The sequence below is a fragment of the Pelodiscus sinensis genome, chromosome 4 (assembly GCF_052426305.1).
Source record: "Pelodiscus sinensis isolate ZL-2025 chromosome 4, ASM5242630v1, whole genome shotgun sequence".
In the NCBI taxonomy this organism is placed as follows: domain Eukaryota; kingdom Metazoa; phylum Chordata; order Testudines; family Trionychidae; genus Pelodiscus; species Pelodiscus sinensis.
This window is the reverse complement of record NC_143055.1, coordinates 24323855-24346751: the sequence shown is the minus strand read 5'-3', so window position 1 is coordinate 24346751 and position 22897 is coordinate 24323855. Positions and strand designations below refer to the sequence as shown.

The 22897-nt window shown below is 39.6% G+C and overlaps 1 protein-coding gene across 2 annotated transcripts in view; it reads left to right on the top strand.

Moving 5' to 3' along the window:
- WFS1 (wolframin ER transmembrane glycoprotein) overlaps nucleotides 1–21814 on the top strand; it is a 49870-nt gene extending 28056 nt beyond the window's left edge. For both annotated transcript variants that reach the window (XM_075930761.2, XM_006128212.5), the window contains exons 3-8: nucleotides 2349–2431; nucleotides 6953–7097; nucleotides 7958–8128; nucleotides 10397–10477; nucleotides 17038–17183; nucleotides 19117–21814. In XM_075930761.2, coding sequence (XP_075786876.2) covers nucleotides 2349–2431; nucleotides 6953–7097; nucleotides 7958–8128; nucleotides 10397–10477; nucleotides 17038–17183; nucleotides 19117–20928 — 2438 coding nt within the window. In that variant the 3' untranslated portion in view covers nucleotides 20929–21814. The remainder of the gene's footprint in view (nucleotides 1–2348; nucleotides 2432–6952; nucleotides 7098–7957; nucleotides 8129–10396; nucleotides 10478–17037; nucleotides 17184–19116) is intronic.
- Nucleotides 21815–22897: the final 1083 nt, after the last annotated feature.

Below are 22897 nucleotides of genomic sequence, written 5' to 3'. Positions count from 1 at the left end.
AGTGGCCTTGTCTCCCTTCTTGTGTACCACCCACCTGCATATCTTTAATTTGAGATTTATAATTTTCTGCATTGTGCTTTCAGTGCTGCATTTTGCTTCACAAAATCTGCCTGTCACTGTCCAGCCCTGCACAATTGCAGCTTTTATCCTTTTTTTGGCAACAATTTTGTTGCAAGAGAAGTTGCTTTTAGGCAGGTTAGCCACCACTTCATGCAGATTCTGGCTTGTGAAAATGTCCACCTTCTTTAGGAGACTGCTGTGTCTGGAGAGAGATTCATCCATATATCTCCCCTCCCCAGCAATTTTATTGTCCCTTACATACCTCAGCAACCTTAGGTTGTGGACCCTCAGATACCGGCTCTAAACCCAATCTGCAAACTGTTCATCAGTATGTTGGATGGAGATTCCTTACTCAGCAGGTAGATTAACGAATTTTTATTATGACAAACCATTCAGCAAGTGGCAATCTTTTATTTACAAGTGGAAAACTCATAAGGATGATCTCCTCACAGTCACCTCCAGCACTGAACAATACAGCTTCCCTTTGTTATGAAACATTTATAACTTTATTATCTTTTCTTATACATTTGTATTAGTGTCTCATTTCCATATTAATATTCCTTCCCTGACAGCACAGGCTTAGCGTTAGTTCAAACAAATCTTTTCTATCTTTTTAATTACTTTAATCATGCCCGTGAATAAAAGAACGTATAGTTTGCAATTTCTTAACAGTTCCGTTTTTCCTAGGTTTACTCTATAAAACGTTATCACAATAATTTCAAAATACAGCAGGCTTTTATCAAGCCAAAATATGTGTTTTCTCTGAACAGTAGGTTTAGGTACAGGTTGGACCTCTCTGGTCCGGCATCATCGGGACCCGAACAAGAGAATTTGCCAGACCAGGGGAGGTCTCCTGCCCCGGACCCCAAATCCATCATCTGCTGTTGGCAGGCTAACCCAGCAGGCAGTCCTGTATGCCCCACCTCCCCACTCTACTGCTGGCTCCCTGGGCAGCACAGGTTCCGGCTGCTGTCGCGGGGCTCTGTTCCTATGTAGCTAGGAGCAGCCGTGGGGCTGGGGGAAGCTGTAGGGCTCCAGCCCCGGCCTTGCACAACTGGGATAAGCCTTGGGGCCCCAGTCCCACAAAGCCAGGGGAAGCCACAGGGCTCCATCCCCAGGCAGCCCCAGCCCTGGTCTCGAGCAGGAGGGCTCTGTCCCGCACTGCCCCATGTGGGCTGCCGACTCTGATGTTCCTCCTGGCTGGCCCTCCTGCCCTTAGGCTCCCAGGCTCTCTGCTCCAGGAGCATCCATGGTTGTGCTGTACCACGGATGTTGCCAGACCAGAAATTCTCAGATTTTAGAGGTACAACCTGTACAAGTGAACATGAGTTAATAAGCAAGAACAATACATTCGAAAGCAGTAATACATGTACTACGGATCTAAAGGGTTAACCAGTTACTTAGTAAGCTCTTTCGATAGCAGCGTGCTTACTGGGGTAACCAGTTAACTGGTGCCCTGCTTAATGGAAGCAGCCCCTCACCCACAGTGTCTTGGGATGGTTAACCAGTTAAACATATAGTTTAACTCGTTAACATTTTAACAGGATTTTACATCCCTAATATGTACTTGAATGGGACCAATTGTCCAAAGCTAAAAAACAATTGAGAGCTAAGTCATCTAAGAAGAAGGATTTAATCAAAAAAATTTGAATGATACTTGGGAATCATTTAAAAGCCTTACTAGATACTCAAAAAGCTACAGTCTCACAATTAAGGAAGGATGGCCACTTTAGTTTAGAAATTGATGTAGTTTAGAGACAAAGTAAAGGCAGCTATTAAAAAAATATATAAAAAAGGGGAATGCTTTTCATTTAATTTTATTTTACTTACTGGGTTTGAGTAGTGCCAAGAAGGTTAGTAATACAGGCAAGTAATGGTATTATTAATATATACTTAGCGGATATAATGAATACTTTTCTAATTAACAATTTTATCCAATATAAGAAGTTGGGATAAGTGTTAACAGTATGTGTTAATATTTGTAAGGGATGCAAAATAACACTTGAGTTTTCTGAGAAACATCTGGGTTAACATAACTGAATTTTATCTAAAAGGATTTTAAATTGGAAATGCTGCACCTTGGGTATTATTCCAGTGAAAATTAATTGTGTTTGAGTAATGCAGCTATAAATGTAATAATGTGCTAGAACTGCATTGCTGTTTCTATAAACCACCATACTCTGTGTTTAGATGTATTCCTGTGAAATCTCCAGTCAACTGCACAAAGGACTCATGAAAATCATTGAGTATTGCTAATAAAGCAGTTTTGGTTTTGGGTTGTTTTATAGAAGTCATGAAAGAAGAACCTGAAATACTCTTTGAGGATCTGCTTGAAAAGGCCAAAGCTGGAGAAGCAAAAGCACAGACAGAGGTAACTTTATAGGTTTTGTCACTACTTCTTTTTTATACTCTTCAATAGCCTTGTATTGATTATAGCTAAAATAAAACCATTGTTAGCTACATCTGAAATCATATCTTCAGAGAGCACTAGAAACTGCTTTGAACATCTCTGAATATTGGTGAAACTTCATCCAATATTGGTATGGTTTAAATTCAGAAAATGTTACTACACACTTCCAACCCTTGTGGAATTATTTTCTCTTCCTATTAAAATTGAACCAAATCTTTTGGTAGAATTTTAAATTGGTCCAAGTGAGAGGATGCCAAATAGCTTCTTGACCTAGAGCAGTGGTAGGCAATAATTTTTTAAGGGAACTACTTAACAAATTTCTGAAGTGGCCCTGGGGCACCCAGGAATGGGCGGGGCCTCAGGCAGAGGGGGTGGGGCCAGGAGACTTCCCATGCTCCCCCACCCACAGACCCTGATTGACCTAGGGGTGGAAGGAGCACATGAAGTCTTTGCCCCCCGCTTTCCAGCACCTAGAGAGAACCACCAGATGTTTTGAACAGCTGGCCGTTCTCTCTAGGCGCGATACACCCCCGGCAGCGGGAGAAGACTTTGTGCACTCCTCCTACCCCCAGGCAAATCAGGAGTGCGCAAAGTCTCTCACCCCCTGCCTTGCCGGGGCGTGTAGTGCCTAGAGAGAACTGCCAGCTGTTTTGAATGGCTGGTAGTTCCCTCTAGTGTTGCAAGCCCTTGGCTGGGGGAGGAGACTTCTTGCAAACCCCGGCCCCAGGTCTCCACTGGCCTGAGGGCCGGGGAGTGGCAGGTCAGCCGTGGGCCAGATCAGCCAGCGTGGTGGGTCTCAAGGCTGCCTTGCCCACCCTTAGCCTCGAGGAATGATCTGTGCTGAGGAAGGATATCAGATTTGCCAGGTTCCAGTCCAGCACCAGCTTTTGAGGTAGATGTGCAGTTAACTAGGGATTATAAGCAGCTTGAGACATGGACTGTCATTTACAAATAGAACCTTCCTGATGTGGTATCCTCGGGCTCTGACGGTCCCAAACTGGAGTCTTCCAGACTCCAGCTCTGCTCACTGCTGCCAGCCCCAGCAGCTGAGCTCCACTCTCAGCTGCCAGCCAGCCAGCCCAAGTCTCTCTTGCACCAGTTTTCTCCTGAGTGCTCCAACCCTGGAGTACCCAGGTGGTACCCAACGATGCCAGACCATGGATGTCACCAGACCAGGGAGTCCTGGACTAGAGATGTTCAACCTGTATTTTGTTTGTTTGTTTGTTTTGTTCAGTGCCTAATACAATGAAATAAGAGGGAAGTGTGTCACTATATAATGACTATTGTACGCTGATTGGATTTTAATTTGTTACCATTAGAACAAAATGCAAACCTCAGTCATGCTAAGGCTCCTCGGAGATAAACAAAGTAACTCTGAGTTTATTCAAGGTTTGTGAATGACTCAACAGCATCGACCTTGGGCCATTTGAAACTGTTGACTGAAGTCAGGAGAAAAGCTGAATCTGAAGAATTTGTGTACTTTAAGTACATTCAGTGCCATCAGAGGAAGATCTTAAAAATTAAAAAGAATGTGCAGGGGTGACAGTGAAGTATCGTGGAGCCAGCAATTAAGTAACAAACAGAAGGAAAAGTTGGATGCTTCATCTGTGTCCCTGCTTGATGAATGGTTTGGAAATGGCAGGTCTTATGGAGATGGGAGGGGGGAGGGAGAGAAGAGACTATTAGTAAAACAATATACAGAGGAGAGTGGATAAACAATGCATATGGAAGAAATTAGGAGCAAGGTGAACATGGGACTCTCAGTGATAGGCTGGCCATATGATAAGAATGGGAGAACAACAAAGGATTTTATTAACATAGAATATGGTCTCCACAGGTACATCTATACTGCGTGCTTATTTCGATATAAGCTATTCCAGAATAGTTATTCCGAAATTGCTTTTTTTGAAATAGCACGTCTCTACTGCAGGGAAGCCTCAAAATTAGTCCCAGGTAGGCTTCCCTAATATGAACACGCTACCTCGATTTAGAGCCTCAGGAAGCACTGGGAAGGAATAACTTAGAATGGCCCTGATGAAGGGCTATTTTGAAATAGCGGTGGAGCGTCTGCACGCGCCTTATTTTGAAAGAGCTATTTTGAAATAGGCATTATTCCTCGTAGAATGAGGCTTACAGATTTCAGAATAAGCCATCCATTGTTTCAAAATTATTTCGAAAGAACGGAATGGCTGTGTAGATACTCGCATTGTTGTTTTGAAATAACGCTAGTTATCTCAAAAAGCGGTACAGTGTAGATGTTCCCTGCATTCTTGTCTGGCAGCACTCGCACGTTACTGTTTCACTGCAGTGTTAAACATTTTTAAATGAAAGTTGAGCAATAATAAACAATATACGCCACCAAAACATGGAGAAGTTAATCGGTTAAATAAACCTCAAACCTAAAATCTCTCTTTCTCTCCACCTCCTCTTAATTCTTCCCCTCTCCTACAGTCCCCTTTCTTTCTTTACGTGTCAGTAAGGTTCTTGTCCAGGAGGTAACTATGTTTTCAGGGTTAATTGTGTTTGTCTCAGAATAAACCAAATTTAAAAAAAAGGAAGTTGGAGTCCTACTGTCCTATGGATAGGGCAAGAGGAAGGAGGAAAGAAAGCAAGATAAAAAGTTACCTTGAAAAATATTAAAATTGTTTCACTCTTGGTAATTTGATACCTCCCCTTTTTTTTGATAGGTTGAGCGGGGTGGGCATTGTCTGTTTTCAGCAGAAGTGAGTGAGAAGAGAAGCTGAGGTGGTGATCTTGCTTTTCAGTATAAAAATGACTAGAAAGACTCACTCAATTCAGGAACTTGGACATATCACTGCAAGGTTATACAGAAATTACCTTGCACTATATGTGTCTCAGCCTCTGTTACTGGGATTTGCGTACAATAGCTATGCAGATGAGATACCCACAGTCAGTGCTGTATAATGGAAATGAGGCAGTGATGTGTCTGTTCTTGTACAGGGTCTCAGCACCCTTCACTGGCTGTGACCACTCCATTTCAGTTAGCAGAGCACAATGGCACAAGGTGGTTGAGCGCTCATGTTAGAGGAGTAATCTGAAGATGTACACTGTTAATTAGATTCTAGAATAGTGATAGAAATGTAGCCGTGTTAGTCTGGGGTAGCTGAAGCAAAATGCAGGACATTGTAGCACTTTAAAGACTAACAAGATGGTTTATTAGATGATGAGCTTTCGTGGGCCAGACCCACTTCCTCAGATCAAATAGTGGAAGAAAATAGTCACAACCATATATACCAAAGGATACAATTAAAAAAATATGACATATGATTTGTCCTTTTCATATGTGTTCATTTTTTTTAATTGTATCCTTTGGTATATATGGTTGTGACTATTTTCTTCCACTATTTGATCTGAGGAAGTGGGTCTGGCCCACGAAAGTTCATCATCTAATAAACCATCTTGTTAGTCTTTAAAGTGCTACATTGTCCTGCATTTTGCTTCAATTAGATTCTAGGTACTGTACCTCTGTTTGCCTCCCAGTTTTAGCTCACATTGAACAAAGAGCATCCTCAAGTTAACTACCTGATAAACTGGAATGAGCAGGAATGAATATTCTATAATCACCTCAGTCGAATGGCTTTTAGCCATTTTAAAATTTGAAAACTCTTGCACAAAGGTTTTCATTTTAAAGGTTTATCACCAATTTAGTTTTAAAGACACTCTTGCACAATATTTATTCCATAAGGGCAGATCGCAGCTGAGCATACAGCATCTTTTAGTACAGCTTCAGTTAAAAGCTGGCTATAGGATACTCTGGTTTTTCTGTTACACATTTCAATTTAAAGAAAAAAAAGAAACTGTTGCCAAGAGGTTAGGTATCTTAAGAACCAAAATAAGGTTCAATGTTCTCTTCAGAAGGTAGCTACTTACAAATGTTGCTACTGTACCTTAAACAAAAAGTTCTTTCACAACTCAAATATTGGGCTGTGGTTCCTTGCGCAAAAGTCATTCTTATGGCCAATTGCATGATTTGTATTGTTAGACATCCATTTCTGGGACTATGGGATATTTGTAGAGGAGATGCAATAAGTGCTGTTTGGGGATAAATATAAACACACATTGGCTATGTCTAGACTACCCGTGGCTTCCGAAAGAATATATGTAAATTAAGTGTGAATTTGCATATCTTCTTCTGATGCCTTTTTTGGAAGAGGGTGGGTTGGTTTTTTTTTCCGAAAAAGCAGTCATTTTCGGGGTGGGGGGTTAAAGTCTTCTGAGGCATCTAGGTGTGTGCTACTCAATGTTAACTAATTTATTGGCTTTCATTAGATGTGCCAGAAATCAATGATTGCTACAGCTTTTGCATCTTGCTCTTGAAGTTGATTCTTCATCTCTTGCCAGTTTACTGAGGGCAACTTAATCGTGTGGTATTAGGACTCAGCCTATTTGACCTCCTTCACAGATGGGCCTTTGCTTGCTGAACTAATTAAGGAATTCTGTTTGTTTTGCCGTGCTGTCTAGATGGGAAAACACTACTTGAAACTAGCAGAAGAAGAGGATGAAGAACTCAACAACTGTAGTGCTGTTGACTGGCTGATTCTTGCTGCTAAGCAAGGTCGAAGGGAAGCTGTCAAACTGTTGCGTAGATGCTTAGCAGACAGAAGAGGTATGGGTTCTTTAGAAGCTTTTAACTCTTATATTTTTAGTATGTACTTTAGCTACAAATAATCTGTCCATTAAAATATTGGAGAAATGGGTTAAATATACAGCAATATGGGTTTATGTGTAGCACAATTATTTGAACAACTGCTGTTATCGTGTTAGAGTAGTTAATTAAAAGTACAACATATGATTTTGGGTATAGAAGAATTTGTGTCAATCATGTACTTGAATTCCTTCATTAGTTTCTTGTTTCTTATCAGATCTCATTGAAACTCTTTATTCTTGCCTTTAAGATTAATTTCACACCCCACCTACGTATCTGCTGTTATTCTCTTCTCCTGTCTCTCTCATTCTCCCTTTATTCTTCTCAATCCTCTCGCCTAATTGGTTCCCTGTATCATATTCTCCCACTTCTTCAAGATTCACGCCTTCCTTCATCCCACTTCCAACGCTTGGAGTAGTCTTCTTCATGTCTGCCAAAGATCTGATCTCTTTTTTGAAACCCACTTCTTTACATAATACTTCCCACCTTGTTCTCATCACCCAGGCTCACTCTGTCATCTTTTACCTGCACTGTTGTCCTCGTGTCTTGTCTCTAGAGAATATTACAGACTCTTGTGTCAGGGAACATATCTTATGCAATCCGTAAAGTACACTATGCTCTTTGAGAGATGTATCATTTTTGTTGGTGAGCTTGAACACGGAACAATTTAAGAAAATAGCAGTTAACTTGAGAAGATGAAGTATGAATCAACTTGTCTAAAAACTTAGAACCAAATGAAAAGACTTACAAATTGTGAGCATGTCTGTCACTTCATCCTGAGATGTGGGATGATAATATCTAATGCACTATTTTTTATTGAGGTATCACTTCTGAGAATGAGCAAGAAGTGAAGAAATTATCATCTGAGACTGATCTGGAGAGAGCTGTGAGAAAAGCTGCCTTAGTTATGTATTGGAAATTAAATCCAAAGAAGAAGAAGCAATTAGCAGTGTCTGAATTGCTGGAGAATGTTGGTCAAGTTGACAATGAAGGTAGGTATCCAGTACCCCAGAAAAGAAACTGCTCCTGCATTAATGTCTCTGTCTAAAACAAAAAATTACAAGTAGAACTCCGCTTGAAACCTAAATGATTGCATAAAAAAATAAAATATATGTGTAACCCATTAATGGTAATGACCAGGGCTCGACACGTAATACAATCTGCTCGCCCGTGGCAAGTAGATTGTAACCCGGAAGAGCCGGGTTTGGGCGATCTGCGCGGCTGGCGAGTGGGGCTCGGTAATGACTGTTATCAGCTGCCCACTCTTATCCCATTAGAGCTGACTCATGTACTGTCACAAGTCTTGCTTATGTATGGTAGTTTACTTAAGTACCCATTGAGAACCACCAAAGATTAGAAATGACTAAATTGTTCATCTAAATTCACTGTTTTTGATAAACATACTTTCATTTACGTAGAGTGCTTTGCTACTGATAGAAATCAGACTACCTTGCCAGATATTCAAATAATTAATTGAAAAACATATCACATATACTAATGATAGTAACATATACTAATGATATAAACACTATTCTTTTTAAAACTGTAGCTAGTAAGGCCACTCTCTCTGTTTTCAGAAAGGACATGATGAAATGAGTTCTGTTTTTAGCATAAGCTTTATGTTGCTGCTCTCTATCATGTTTTCAAGGAATTCAGCACATTCTCACTCAGGGTGCATCTGCATTGCATCGTTATTTTGAAATAAAAATGCGAACGTCTACACAGCCATTCCATTACTTCGAAATAACAAACGGCTTATTCTGAAATCTTTAAACCTCATTCCACGAGGAATAACATCTATTCCAAAATAGCTATTTCAAAATAGCATGTGTAGACGCTCCACTGCTGCTATTTCAAAATAGTTCCTCACTAGGGCCATTCTAGTGCTTCCTGGGGCTCTAAATCGAGATAACATGTCTGTATTAGGGAAGCCTGCCTTAGACTAATTTTGAGGCTTCCCTACAATGTAGACATGCTGTTTCAAAATAAGCTATTTCGGAATAACTGTTCTGGAATAGCTTATTTCAAAATAGCTGTGCAGTGTAGATGTACCTTCAGTGTCTTGTGTTGCAAAAGAGTGGCAGACCCCCAGGATCACAGGAACATAATTTCAGAACATAAGCGTATAAGACTAGCCATACTGGGTCAGACCAAAAGTCCATACAGCCCAGTATCCTCTCTGCCGACATTGGCCAATGCCAGGTGCCCAAGAGGAAGGGAACACAACAGGTGATCCTCATATGATCCCTCCCCGCCACCCATTTCCAGACAGAGGCTAGAGACACCATTCCTACCCATCCTGGCTAATAGCCATTGATGAACCTAACCTCCAGAAATCTATCTAGCTCTTTTTTGAACCCTGTTAAAGTCCTAGCCTTCACTACATCCTCTGGCAAAGAGTTCCAGAAGTTGACTGTGCACTGAGGCCGTGTCCAGACTCAGGGGTTTTTTCGGGAAAAGTAGCCTTTTCCCGAAAAAACTTCCCCTGCGTCCAGACTCAAGCCGCGTTCTTTCGAAATTATTTCGAAAGAACGCGGCTTTTCTTTCGATGGCGGTAAACCTCATTTCACGAGGAAGAACGCCTTCTTTCGAAAGTTCCTCTTTCGAAAGAAGGCGTTCTTCAATGTAAAGAGGCCGTCTTCGAAAGAGAGCATCCAGACTCACTGGGTGCTCTCTTTCGAAAAAGCGGATTTCTCTTTCGAAAGATCCGCCTGCAGTCTAGACGCGATCTTTCGAAAGAGGCTCTTTCGAAAGAAGCCTGCAGTCTAGACATAGCCTGAGTGAGGAAAAATTTCCTTTTCTTTGTTTTAAACCTGCTGCCTATTAATTTCATTTGGTGACCCCTAGTTCTTATATTGTGGGAATAAATAAGTAACTTTTCCTTATTCACTTTTTCCACACCAGTCATGATTTTATAGACCTCTATCATATCCCTCCTTAGTCTCCTCTTTTCTAAGCTGAAAAGTCCAAGTCTTTTTAATCTCTCTTCATGTGGGACCCATTCCAAACCCCTAATCATTTTTGTTTCCCATTTCTGAACCTTTTCACAGGAGCTGCTTTGCGGCAGCTTTGTTGTCCCTGAGTAGAAATGCCTTAAAGGATTTCTGCCATGATAGGACCTAGTAGTATATGCGCTTGTGTAAACCTGTGTATGGTTGGTTTGAGGTACTGCTGCCACCTTTATTTTTGCTACTTTAGCTAATGACATTTGTTCTTTGTTTGCTTTAATAACTACTTTGTGTACTTCTGTTATTGAGAAGATGGTGAGAAGCCACCTGGCCCAGTTCCAAAGTCGGTACAGAAGCAAAGAAGAATGCTGGAGCGATTAGTAAGCAGTGAATGTAAGTGCACATATCCCGTTTGAAATCTAATGATCGTGATTTAATTTTTCTGATTACACAGCATTTTAGCCTAACATCTAATGTACACAGCTTTTCAGCCTCCATTGCCTTGCTGTAACTATTACATATACCCCATGCAGAAGATTTCTCTCTCAAATTTGTCTCTGAGATAAATACTTGATTTAAATAGACTTTGTGTATCTCACCAGCACCAAAAAAGCTGTCCTTGTGGATAGCTGTCTTCACCTATCACTCAAGAGACTGAAATTGAAGTTCTTGGACTTCAGGCTTAAATATAAAGGAAAGCTCTCTTCTTATGGCCAAGTAAGATACGATTTTGCTCAAGTCAGAAGAGCTTGCCATCTCCAGCTGAGAGAAGTCACAGCTTTGAAAAGGGAGAAGCAGCTATTGAGGACACATCAAAATTGTTGCTGTTTTGGCTCTTGCTGGGGAAGAAGAACCTTGTTCACTTTTAATTAGTAAAAGAACTACCATTAGAAGGAAGTTGCATCTTGTATGGTTAAAAAGTTATGGCTGTGCTCTTGTGACACCTGTACAAGAAAACTGGTTTTAAAATAAAGATAATTTTAAGCTTTAAAATTAGAATGTGGTACACGAAGATTCCAAATTATTGGGAAGGAAGAGGGAAAGACTGGACTTCACTAGTTCTCAATCACAACGGTGGCTTCCTTAGTAGATAAGAAAGGCAGATAAAAAATGACCAATGTAAAAAGAGGTGCTTTGTCTAGCCTTTCTTGCAGTACCGGAACAAAGAGACACCTGACTTTTTGAAAAGGCAGCAAATTTAACACTGATTAAAGGAAATAGCTTCCTCATTCACATCCATTTATCTCCCACGAAGCATTAAGCTAAGATATGTGACACCATTATTAACGACAGGACATAATAGGATTGAAAAAACGATTAAGCATTTCAGATGGGAAATACAAATTAAACTAGCAGGATTTATAAACAAAACACATTTACGGGGATTCCTACTTCTGGATGTAATTCAACAGTCAACTGATTGGTGTTAAAAAAAGATAATCACCTCCCTCAGTCCCCTTCAGGGTATATAGGTTGGTTAATTTATTATTATTTATAGAATCTTAGGACTGGAAGGGACCTCGAGAGATCATCGAGTCCAGTCCCCTACCCTCATGGCAGGACCAAATACTGTCTAGAGTCTAGACCATCCCTGATAGACATTTATCTAACCTACTCTTAAATATCTCCACAGATGGAGATTCCACAACCTCCCTGGGTAATTTATTCCAGTGTTTGACAACCCTAAGAGTTAGGAACTTTTTCCTAATGTCCTACCTAAACCTCCCTTCCTGCAGTTTAAGCCCATTGCTTCTTGTTCTATCCTCAGAGGCCAAGATGAACAAGTTTTCTCCCTCCTCCTTATGACACCCTTTTAGATACCTGAAAAATGCTATCATGTCCCCCCCTCAATTATTGTTACTGTTGTTTGTTTTTGTTTATTAACATGCCTCTTCCTCTGAAGCTTCTGTAAGAGTTCTGTTGAACAGGAATCCAGATTACATGGAGCATTGATCTTGATCCAGCATGGCAATATCGTATTCCAACCATTGCTCTGCAGCTGCTAATTTTCCTATATGTTACCTATCCTTTTTATAAAGGAAAAAAAAAGAAGGTTGAAAAAAGGAAAACATGAAGAAATGATTGGAGGAGTTAAAGATTTAGAACTAACATGGTGATGGAACGTAGTTACAAACAATGCACATTGTACCAAAAACGTTGTTAAACCTTAACTCCTATTTAGGCCATGTACAGAACAATTCTAATTCTGTTTTTATATTAATATGTAAAATGGAAAAATTAATATGAAATCCGTTTCACTCCTGTTCTAGGACTATTTAAGCATCCTACAGGTTAAAATAAAGATGGTAAATATTGATTAATCAAATAGTCAATGCATTTTGCATTGACTATTTGATTAGTTGATAGGGCACCTCCGCCTTTGAAGTGTAGCAACAGCCCTAGGGCTCCACGCGGCATTGCCTCTTTGATGCAACCTGATGCTGGGCTCCCTGCGGTGTTTCAAAGTGGCAGTGCTGCATGGAGCCCGTGATCAGTAGGGGAGTCCCCAGCTGATCCCAGGCTTCAAGCAGCGCTGCCTCTTTGAAGTACCGTCTCCTTCCCCCTCCGCCTCCTTTGCTGCCTCTTTCTAGATAGAGGCAGCAAAGGGAGGGAATAACTAGTCGACTAGCATGTCAGCTAGTCCTTCATATCCCTACTGTGTAATAGTAAAACTTAAGTCAGTCAAGGTCTCTGTAGTCCCCTCCTTCCAAGCAGGGCTAAAGTCAAACTTTGCAGGGCTTCAGGTGGAAGGGGGTGGGGCTAGGATCTAGCCTCACCAGCCAGCCTTTTAATGGCACCTGGCACCTATCTCCAGGGGTTATTTAACAGGCCTGGCTCTCCAGTAACTACTGAGGTGGCAGCAATGGTGGCCAGGAGCCCTGGACCCTTTAAAATAACTGGAAGCTGGAATAGCTCCCTTCCCTTTGCTCCCCCGGCCTACCCCATCAGCAGCCCTGATTCCAAGTACCTTGTGGCTCATCATATTATGTGGGATTCAGCACTGCATGTACCATACTCTGGGTGAACTGGTTTTTTTTTTGCTGATTTTACATTACCTTGTCATTATGAGAAGTGCTGTAGTGTGGTGCTTGTAAAAGAGAAAGGATAGGATTCTAGTTAAGGCTTGAGGATGGGATTTAGGCCTGAATATTATTTCTAGCCTTGCCAAACCTTTCATTTGGACGTAAGAACGGCCATACTGGGTCAGACCAAAGGTCCATCCAGCCCAGTATCCTGTCTGCTGAAGTGGCCAATACCAGGTGCCCCAGAGGGAGTGAACCAAACAGAGAATGATCAAGCCATCCCTCTCCTGCCATCCATCTCCACCCTCTGACAAACAGAGATTTGGGCCACACTAAGGTCTGTGGATCAATTTCCACTTCTGAAAAAATGGAAATAGTTGTGTAGGGCCAAGATTGCTGCACTTTTTTTTTTCTCCCTCCTCCTCAACACTTCCCCCCGCCCTTGGAAAGCTTGCTGTGTGTCTGAGTTCACTGGAGAATCTTCTGCCTTGGCACATATTGGATGATGCTATTCTACATTACATTCCACAGCAGCTGATCTTCTGAATCAGTTCTTCTCATTCATGTTGATAACTAACAAATGCATAACAAGCCACTTTGTTCCAGATCCTTCAGCAGCTCTTTGGGTGGTGGTGGAGGGAGAGACCGTAATTTTCTGAAGGCTTAAATGGCAGATGAAATAACAGGAGGGTAAATGAACTTATATGTAAGTGTAGGCAGAAATTGATGTGCACATTTTTTTTAAACTGCAAATGGGGGAGGCAGGGAATTTGTCATAGCCGAACTGAAGAAAAATCTGAATAATAAAGTGGAACCTACAACGTATGCTTTTAATATCAGAAGAGAGGCTTGGGTGTTAAGTTACTAATGGCATTTAGAAAAGAGAAGTTTTCATCAAACACTTACAAGTAGGAGATGGGGGTGCTCTCTACTTTCCGTAGATGGAGTTGCGAACTGCAGAAGCAGTTATTACTAGCAGCTAATACCTGGACCCAATCAGTTTAACTTATGCTGTGTATTTTGCCAGAGGCAAGTTTTCTTCTGATTTAATGCATTGCCAACACTTGAAAACTTGATTTACCCCTCTTTGCAAAGATTTGATTTAGGGTGAACTAAGCAGAAGCACATGTAGGATATTATAGGTGACAGTCTCTGTCTGTGGATAGTGGTCACAGTGCCTGAGAATGTAAATGTAATTGCATTTGATTTAACATGCCAGTCACACATTATAAATTCAGAATCCTCACCATCAGCATATCCAAGAAGTGCTGTGCTCTGTTCTCCTCTTCTTGAAAACTTCCAATGAAAGAGATTGAATGACTTCCCGAGGTAGTTTATTCCATTGTCCTTCCTGTTTCTCATTCTACAGCTAAGAGGCTATTTTGTAAATGTCTCCGTGTATGTTCTGACAGGACAAGCTATCTATTCAGTAAGGTCAACAACCACTGACGTCAGTAGAAACTTCCATTAATTTCTGTGGACTTTTGATCAGCCCCTGACTCTCAGTGGTAAGAAAAGGGAGGGTTAAAGAGGAGTAAGGAAAAAAACTTAACACGTTTCTTGATGATTCCTTGACATGCACAGTATGGTGCAAGATTACTTTAATTACATTAAAATATGCTTTAAATATGCAAACAAATCAACATGCATGCTTGTTGGCTGAAAATTAAGGCATATAATGCTGCTTTTTTGTTATATTCCTGTACCCGCTCTTTATACTTGTGGAAATGTTTTGGGATAGGAACATTCTTTTATTTAAAACATGCCTAGAATGCATGCTTGTTTGCTGTAAGCTTACAACATTTAATGTAAGAATGTTTTTTAAAATTACAGTAACTCCATAGATCCAGTCCATTAAATCCTGTACTTTTAAACTCCTAGTCAATTGTTTCAATTTCCTGTTTGTAACTTAAGCAGATGAGCCTTCATATCTGTCAGCTGACTCCCTCAACTTATTGAGTGGGAGACTTGTTGTAGGTTTTTGTCATTCAAAAGTCTTTCATATCTGAAGCAGTATCAGGTGTTTCAGTGTGTGGGGAAAGCTGGCATTAATTTTTCCTTATAATTGACATCAAACTTGTTTACCATGGAAACTAGCTAATCTACACTGATTGGGACAGGCTGTGGGAGGCAATTGAGACAACGGTATACATGATTATGTAGCCCAGTACTCTCCAGAAAGTTCAGAGGTTAATCGAAGCCCTCCAATCTCCATTCCATTCATAGGGTCAGAGGGGAGTGTCCTTGCCCTCTTGGTGAAGGAGGAGCTTAGTTGGCAGCCTATGAAATGCCCTCACTTCTTGAGCTCTGCTGCAGCAAGATTTCAAGAAGTTGTAAGGAGCATAATATTATAGTAAATTCCTGGCTTAAAAATAGGATTTTTTTTTTTTTTTTTTACTTTATATGACTGATTATTCTAGGCTCCAGCCACCCCTTCTTCCAGTGTCCGACCCTGCAGCAGGTCTTCACACATTCCGTTCCCTCTGCATTTCTCACCAGCCTTCTTTTTTCATCCTGTTCCTCCCCGATAACCTACTTTCTCCATCCTTTTCTGCTTTCTTTGCTTAGAAACTTCTTTGACTTCCCACTATTTTTCAGTCTCACACTGTCACTTCACAGGCTCACACGTGTGTAATCTCTCATTTAAAAAAAAAAAGATAATTTATGGTGATAAAATTGTGTAATTCTTGCTCTTGTCTGTTTCTTTTAGTGCTGCCTCAGATTCAAAGCTCCTTATAGCAGGAAACATGTTTAAAATGTTTGGGGGCACTTTGGACACTTCTTGAAAGAGGAGTTTCAGACCTTTAGCCAAAATCATCCTTCCCCCGCTATTGTATCCAGTTGCAGTCTTTTATCACTTTCTCCCCAGCATGGCTAAATTTAAGCAGTGGCAGATGTAGTGTATTAAAATAATTTATGTGCTTCCGTATTTGATGAATTAGCAAATAAGCAAAGAGACAAGATGAGAAAATCATGCTACTACATTATGTAAATGAGCCGTGTTCAATTTGTTGGCCATTCAGTTTAGATTGCTTCCAATGATGCTTCATAGCATGCTGATAAATATACTTCAGAATGTTTGGAAAAAGAAGTATATAGTAGCCAGCCTCATTTTGTATCAAAACTATTAGAGGGAGATTAAATGGGGTCTTATGTATGTATGAGAATTAAGAGGCATTGCTGATTTTACTGAGTTAATGAGGTTTCCTAGATATAATAGGAATATATGTAATGTATTCACCAGAGAACTGACTCCTTACTCCACGCAGGTTTTCAGCTGGACATTGAGGAGTTCTTTTCTTGTGGCTCTGTGTGTCTTTTTTAACATGGCAGAGCCACTGAAAATTTAATATTGTTACCCCCAAAATGTTATAAAGGGAGTGGAAAACCTGTGTTATGTTTTTAGATAAATAATAGTGTGATCTGAAAACTTAAATTGCCGGGCACTGGAATAAGTATACAAATTCATTTGACAGATGAAAATATTTGCACTGAAGATTTAATCCTGATAAAACTTGGGCGCAAAATATGAAATGCATTATATTGCATTATGTCAAACTGTCTGTCTAAATGCACTAATAGTAGTGTATTTCATAATGTTCTCAAATGAACACTTTCACTTAATTTATTTATTTCTTTCATATAATTTGTGTATTATAGTAGCGTATATTGGTCTAAACATGACCCATTACACTTACAGGATGTACTGTGACCAATTATTGCCACCAAAATTAATTTCCTATCTCTGAACAGGTCACAAAATAAACTCTTGTTAACAGGAGGGCAATTTCTCTGCAGTACAAACACAAAGTTTGTTGGAAAATAATTTCAACATCTGCCTTAGAAAGGATGGTCCATGAAGTACAATTAATGGGATGCTAGCACTGTAATTTTGAGCTGTCTTTTTGTTATCTTCATTATAACTTTCAGCTAAGAACTATATGGCTTTGGATGACTTTGTTGAAATAACCAAGAAGTATGCAAAAGGAATTATCCCAACCAACCTATTTGTGCAGGAAGAGGATGATGATGAATTGGCTGGAAAGAGTCCTGAAGAACTACCACTGCGACTAAAGGTGAAAACTAGTTAAGCACCTATTGTGTGATATGTATTGAAGACTTGTTTGTTATCTATTTGTGGCCAGAATAGCCTACCTTTAAATGATCATCCTTCAAAGCTTGTATCTAGTCACTCAAAAGCAACATTGGTACAACTTGTGTGAATGTATTGTTGCATATGTACACATACAGTACATGATGTTTTTGTATGTATGACAAAATTAGAAGGAAGATGTATTGAAAACATAAATTATCCTTGACGAGGATAACTGTCTTTCTTTGCAATTTTTTTATTTAGATGTATATCTGCATTTATTAATTAGAGATACCGGCAAATAAACAAATGAAATGTTCATATGCAAATGGGAAACCTAGCAATGGACTAGATGTGTAAGACACCTCAGTCTTCTGCTGTGAGGAAATTTAAAGGAAATTGGTCAGCAGTGGTTTATGCAGACTAACACTTCAATGTTGAAATAGTACAAACAAAATCTAAATCGGAAGACTGAGATGTATATGTGTACACTGATCCAAATGTCAAAATAGCAGCAGGTAGGGGCTGTCATGCTGAAATGAATAAACCAGTTCCTTATTTGTCCTCCTTTGATGATATGTCAAATGTTAAGGGACAAGAAAAAGACTATATTTCCTCTAATGCTTCTAGGTAACTAATGTTCTGAAGGAGATGTGCTTCAGCAGTGAAAAACCTTACACTTAACATCCTGGGCTTGCTGCCCCAGTTAGTGATGATGTATTCCTCTCTGTTGAAAGATTCTTGGCCTCTCTTTTGAAGTACTTGACACAAAGGCATAAGTTTGGCACACCATGGAAACTGATGTATTTTTGTATAGTTTCGGGGGCTGTGAAAGTTTTATACTTGCCAGCATTTTTAGTTCAAAATTTGCTTAAGATGTACTATTTTCCTAGATAGTCCTTTCCATCTTTCCTGCAGAAAGGGGATGTCTTTTTTTTTATTATAGTATCTCCAGTGGTATTTGGCAAGTCACTTTGCTGGGCAGATAATCCCCATAAAGGATAAGTGGAATATTAAAGGCTCTGTAATATAACTGATTGTGAGTTAAATGAATAATCACATATTTGTACATAGGAAGGGCGATGATTTAATACTAGGCGTTTATAATAAAAAGAGTCTGAAAAGGACTAGTAGTTTTTGATAGTTGCTTGATTATATACTTAGGAAGGAAAATTTTGGAAAATGCACATTAGTTGTAAAGGTGTAAGTCTCTTGTCCACATGGCAAAGGATGTGAATTTGCAGGGCAAGTCGGGATGTGAATTTGTGTGGTAAGCACTTCTTATGGACACTGCTATAGCTCTGTAAAAGTACTGGCATGTGGCTCAGCGTACCGCTTCGCATGCTTTCATTGGGCTGTAGCAATGTCCAAGTGGGACAGGCAAGCCAGGATGCCCCAGATTAACACCCTGTCTTGCCTCATAGTAAATTTGCCATGTAGACAATCATGTATAGTGTCAATGTGTATAACAGTGCACAGCGTGAGACTGAATTCCTAGAGATGCCAACAGCTTCAGGAATGACACAAAATGGTAGAGAAATTGAAGTACAGTAGTTCATCATCATCATCATCATACCTAGGAGCACTTCAGTAGAAACCTACTTGAGAGAATGCTAGATTAGGAAGCCTTTTCATAAAAATGATATGAAGTATTGATGTTGAGGTTTGTCTTCCTTTCTGAAAAATGTTTAGATCTCAAAATAGACAGGTAATGTAGTCTGTGCCTCATCAGGTGAAGTTAATATAAAAAAAAATTGTCACAGAGAAAATCCCATTTTGTTGTGCACCACCTCCCTAAATAGATGTATTTCAAAGCAAGTTAAGCTTGACTTTTACTGCTACTGCTTCAACATGAATGTACAGACTGTACATGTATAAAAGTGTTGTTAAATAAACCGTTTTCCTTTCTTTTTCAGGTTGTAAAATATCCACTTCATGCCATTATGGAAATTAAAGAGTACCTTATAGATATTGCATCTAAGGCAGGAATGCATTGGATGTCTACTATTATTCCAACACACCACATCAATGCTCTCATCTTCTTCTTCATCATCAGTAATCTGACAATTGATTTTTTCGCCTTCTTTATCCCATTAGTCATCTTCTATCTGTCCTTCATTTCCATGGTGATTTGCACACTGAAAGTCTTTCAAGACAGTAAGGCCTGGGAAAACTTTCGCACCTTGACTGACTTATTGCTTCGTTTCGAGCCAAATCTAGATGTTGAGCAAGCAGAAGTGAACTTTGGGTGGAATCATTTAGAGCCATACGTTTACTTTTTGCTCTCAGTTTTCTTTGTCATTTTTTCCTTCCCTATAGCAAGCAAAGACTTCATACCTTGCTCAGAGTTGGCTACCATCTCTATTTTCTTCACAGTGACAAGTTATATGAGTTTAAGCACTTGTGCAGAACCCTACACACGGAGAGCTTTAGTGACTGAGGTGGCTGCTGGCTCCCTCTCCCTATTGCATATACTGCCTATAAATTTGGGCTATTTGAAGTATTTAGGTAAAACCTTCTTTACTGTTCCTATAGGCCATTTCTTCATACTAAATGTGAGCATCCCTTGCCTTCTGTTCCTATACTTGTTCTATCTCTTCTTTAGAATGGCACAACTGCGGAATTTTAAAGGCTCCTACTGTTACCTGGTTCCCTACCTGGTGTGTTTCATGTGGTGTGAACTTTCAGTGGTTATTCTACAAGAGTCCTCCTGCATTGGTCTCATTCGTGCGTCAGTTGGCTATTTTCTCTTTCTTTTTGCACTGCCAGTTCTAATGGTAGGCATCGCACTCATGTGTCTTGTGCATTTCATTAAGTGGTTCATATCTTTGGAACTCATGAAGATTGTGGTGACTCTTACTTTGTGTGGTATTCCTTTGCTTTTCCGATGGTGGACAAAAACTAACTTTTCAATGGTTGAAATGATAAAATCCCTGACCAGGAGCTCTATTGTGAAACTCATTTTGGTATGGATTACTGCCGTAATATTGTTCTGTTGGTTCTATGTGTACCGATCAGAGGGAATGAAAGTCTACAACTCTACCTTAACATGGAATCAGTATGGCTTCCTCTGTGGACCCCGGTCATGGAAGGAGACTAATATGGCACGCACACAAATTATCTGTAGTCATCTGGAAGGACACAGAGTGACATGGACTGGGCGTTTCAAATATGTCAGGGTTACAGAAATTGAAAATAGTGCAGAATCTGCAATAAACATGCTTCCACTCTTTATTGGTGATTGGATAAGATGTTTGTATGGTGAAACCTATCCTATGTGTGACCCAAAAAATGTTACCATGGATGAGGAAGAACTGTGTCGCCTCAAGTATCTCACAAAGCATGACTGTCACATGAAAAAGTTTGATCGATACAAATTTGAAATAACTGTGGGCATGCCTTTGAATGGCAAAAATGGAACTAAAGCTGTAGAGGAGGATGATATAACCAAAGATATTGTGCTGAAGGCAAGCAATGAGTTTAAGAAAGTGTTGTTGAACTTGAGGCAAGGAAGCATAATTGAGTTCAGCACAATTCTGGAGGGTCGTCTTGGCAGCAAGTGGCCTGTCTTTGAACTGAAAGCAATCACTTGCTTAAATTGCATGTCTAAACTTACACCTGCAGGAAGGCATGTGAAAATAGAGCATGATTGGAGAAGCACAGTGCAAAAAGCCATTATGTTTGCTTTTGATTTTTTCTTTTTCCCATTCCTATCAGCTGCATATTGAGCTCACATACTGATTCAATGCTATCTTCAATGTGTACCGCAGTAACACTACCAAAGGTTTGGTTTCTTAACAAAACTTGCTGTAGCAGTGTTCAAAACATATGCTATTCCGGAGTATTGGTTGAATTTTGTAGGTGTAAACACTGCACGCAGTCCTTCTATCCCATAGGACTGAAGTTATAAATTCTAATTAAATATTATTTTAAATGAATGCACAAAATTGCTACAGAGTAGATGCATGAGCTGTTTTTATCCAAACTGAACTCTTTCTGTGATATTATGCTAGGGTATGTTCATCTGCTTGACATTAAAAGCACTTTACTCGTGAAATATTCACGGCATTGCCCTTATGTACTTTCACATGTAGAATGGATATCTTGTAGACAACCTAAGATGTAATGTTTCTTGTATTTATTCAGTGGTTTCTAGAGAAGTATTAATTATACAATTAGATTGAATCTGGTGCCATGTGACTGGTGTGTTCAGAATTGAATTTCTTTGCTATTTTTTAGTTAGATTTGATTTGAAAAAGTAGACAACACTTCACACACCAGCAAGGTTGCAACAAGAACTCTGGTCTCCATTTTAGTTTTATTAAGATTTCTTAAAGTGAACATGCTATTCACTGTAACTGTTTGATAGCGATATATGGGACTATCTGTTATAATCTATACAGTAATAGCATATGAATGATAAGCGCCAGGTAGACAGACTGGTATTGTGGTGGTACTAAAAATAAGCAAGCCAAATCAATTGAAAAGCACTGTATAGAAATATATAATGGAGACTGAAATAAAATGTCTGGTTAAAAATGTGTATTGTTCAAATATATGTAAATAGAAACTTGAATTAAAATGGGATTCTATACTTCATTGCTTATGCTTCAACATTGTGAGTAGTTATTTCCAATACAATGGTAACAGCTTTAAATTATAAACCATATTACATTATACTATTTGGTTTAAAACACAATTCCAGTTTTGGAGTGCTAGAAACTATAATTCATATTATTTCAAGATACATCAGTAAAATTAAAATATTGCAAGCCGCTGTAAACTTGCAGCTGCATGATCTGAATAATATACTTTCCTTTTATTTTCTACTTTATTCCAGTTTCTATGGTCAGATAATATACCATGGTTGTTTCAAAGAACATATTGCATTATTTAACTCTCAGAAAACTCTCTTCTTGACCCAGTCTTTCATTCCTCAATCATAAGAGCAACTATACTGAGTCAGACCAATGGTCCATCTAGCCCAGTATCCTGTCTTCCTACAGTGGCCAATGCCAGGTGCCCCAGAAGGAAAGAACAGAACAGGTCACCATCAAGTGATCCATCCCTTGTTGCTCATTCCCAGCTTCCGACAAACATGCTAGGAATGTTGTTCCTGACCATCGTGGCTAATAGCTATTGATGAACTTATCCTTTATGAATCTGTCTAGCTCCTTTTTGAACCCTGGTAAACACCTGGCCTTCACAATATCCTCTGGCAAGAAGTTCCACAGGTTGACTCTGTTGTGTGAAGAAATTCTTCCTTTTGTTCAGTTTAAACCTTGTACTTATTTAATTTCAGTTCTTGTGTTATGGGAATGAGTAAATAACTTTTCCTTATTTGCATTTTCCATACAGTCATAATTTTATAGACTTCCTGTATCACAGCCCTCTTTAGTTTCCCCTTTTCTAAGATGAATAGTTCCAATCTTATTAATCTTTCCTCATGTGGCAGCTGTTCCAAACCCCTAATCATTTTTGTTGCCCTTTTCTGAATTTTTTCCAATGCCAAGATACCATTTTTGAGGTGAGGCAACCACATATGTACACAGTATTCAAGGTGTGGGCATACCATGGGTTTATATAGAGGCAATAAGATATCCTCTGTCTTATTCTCTATCACTTAATGATTCCTACATTCTGTTCATTGCTTTATTGGCTGCTGCTGCACATTCAGTGGATACATTCAGAGAAATG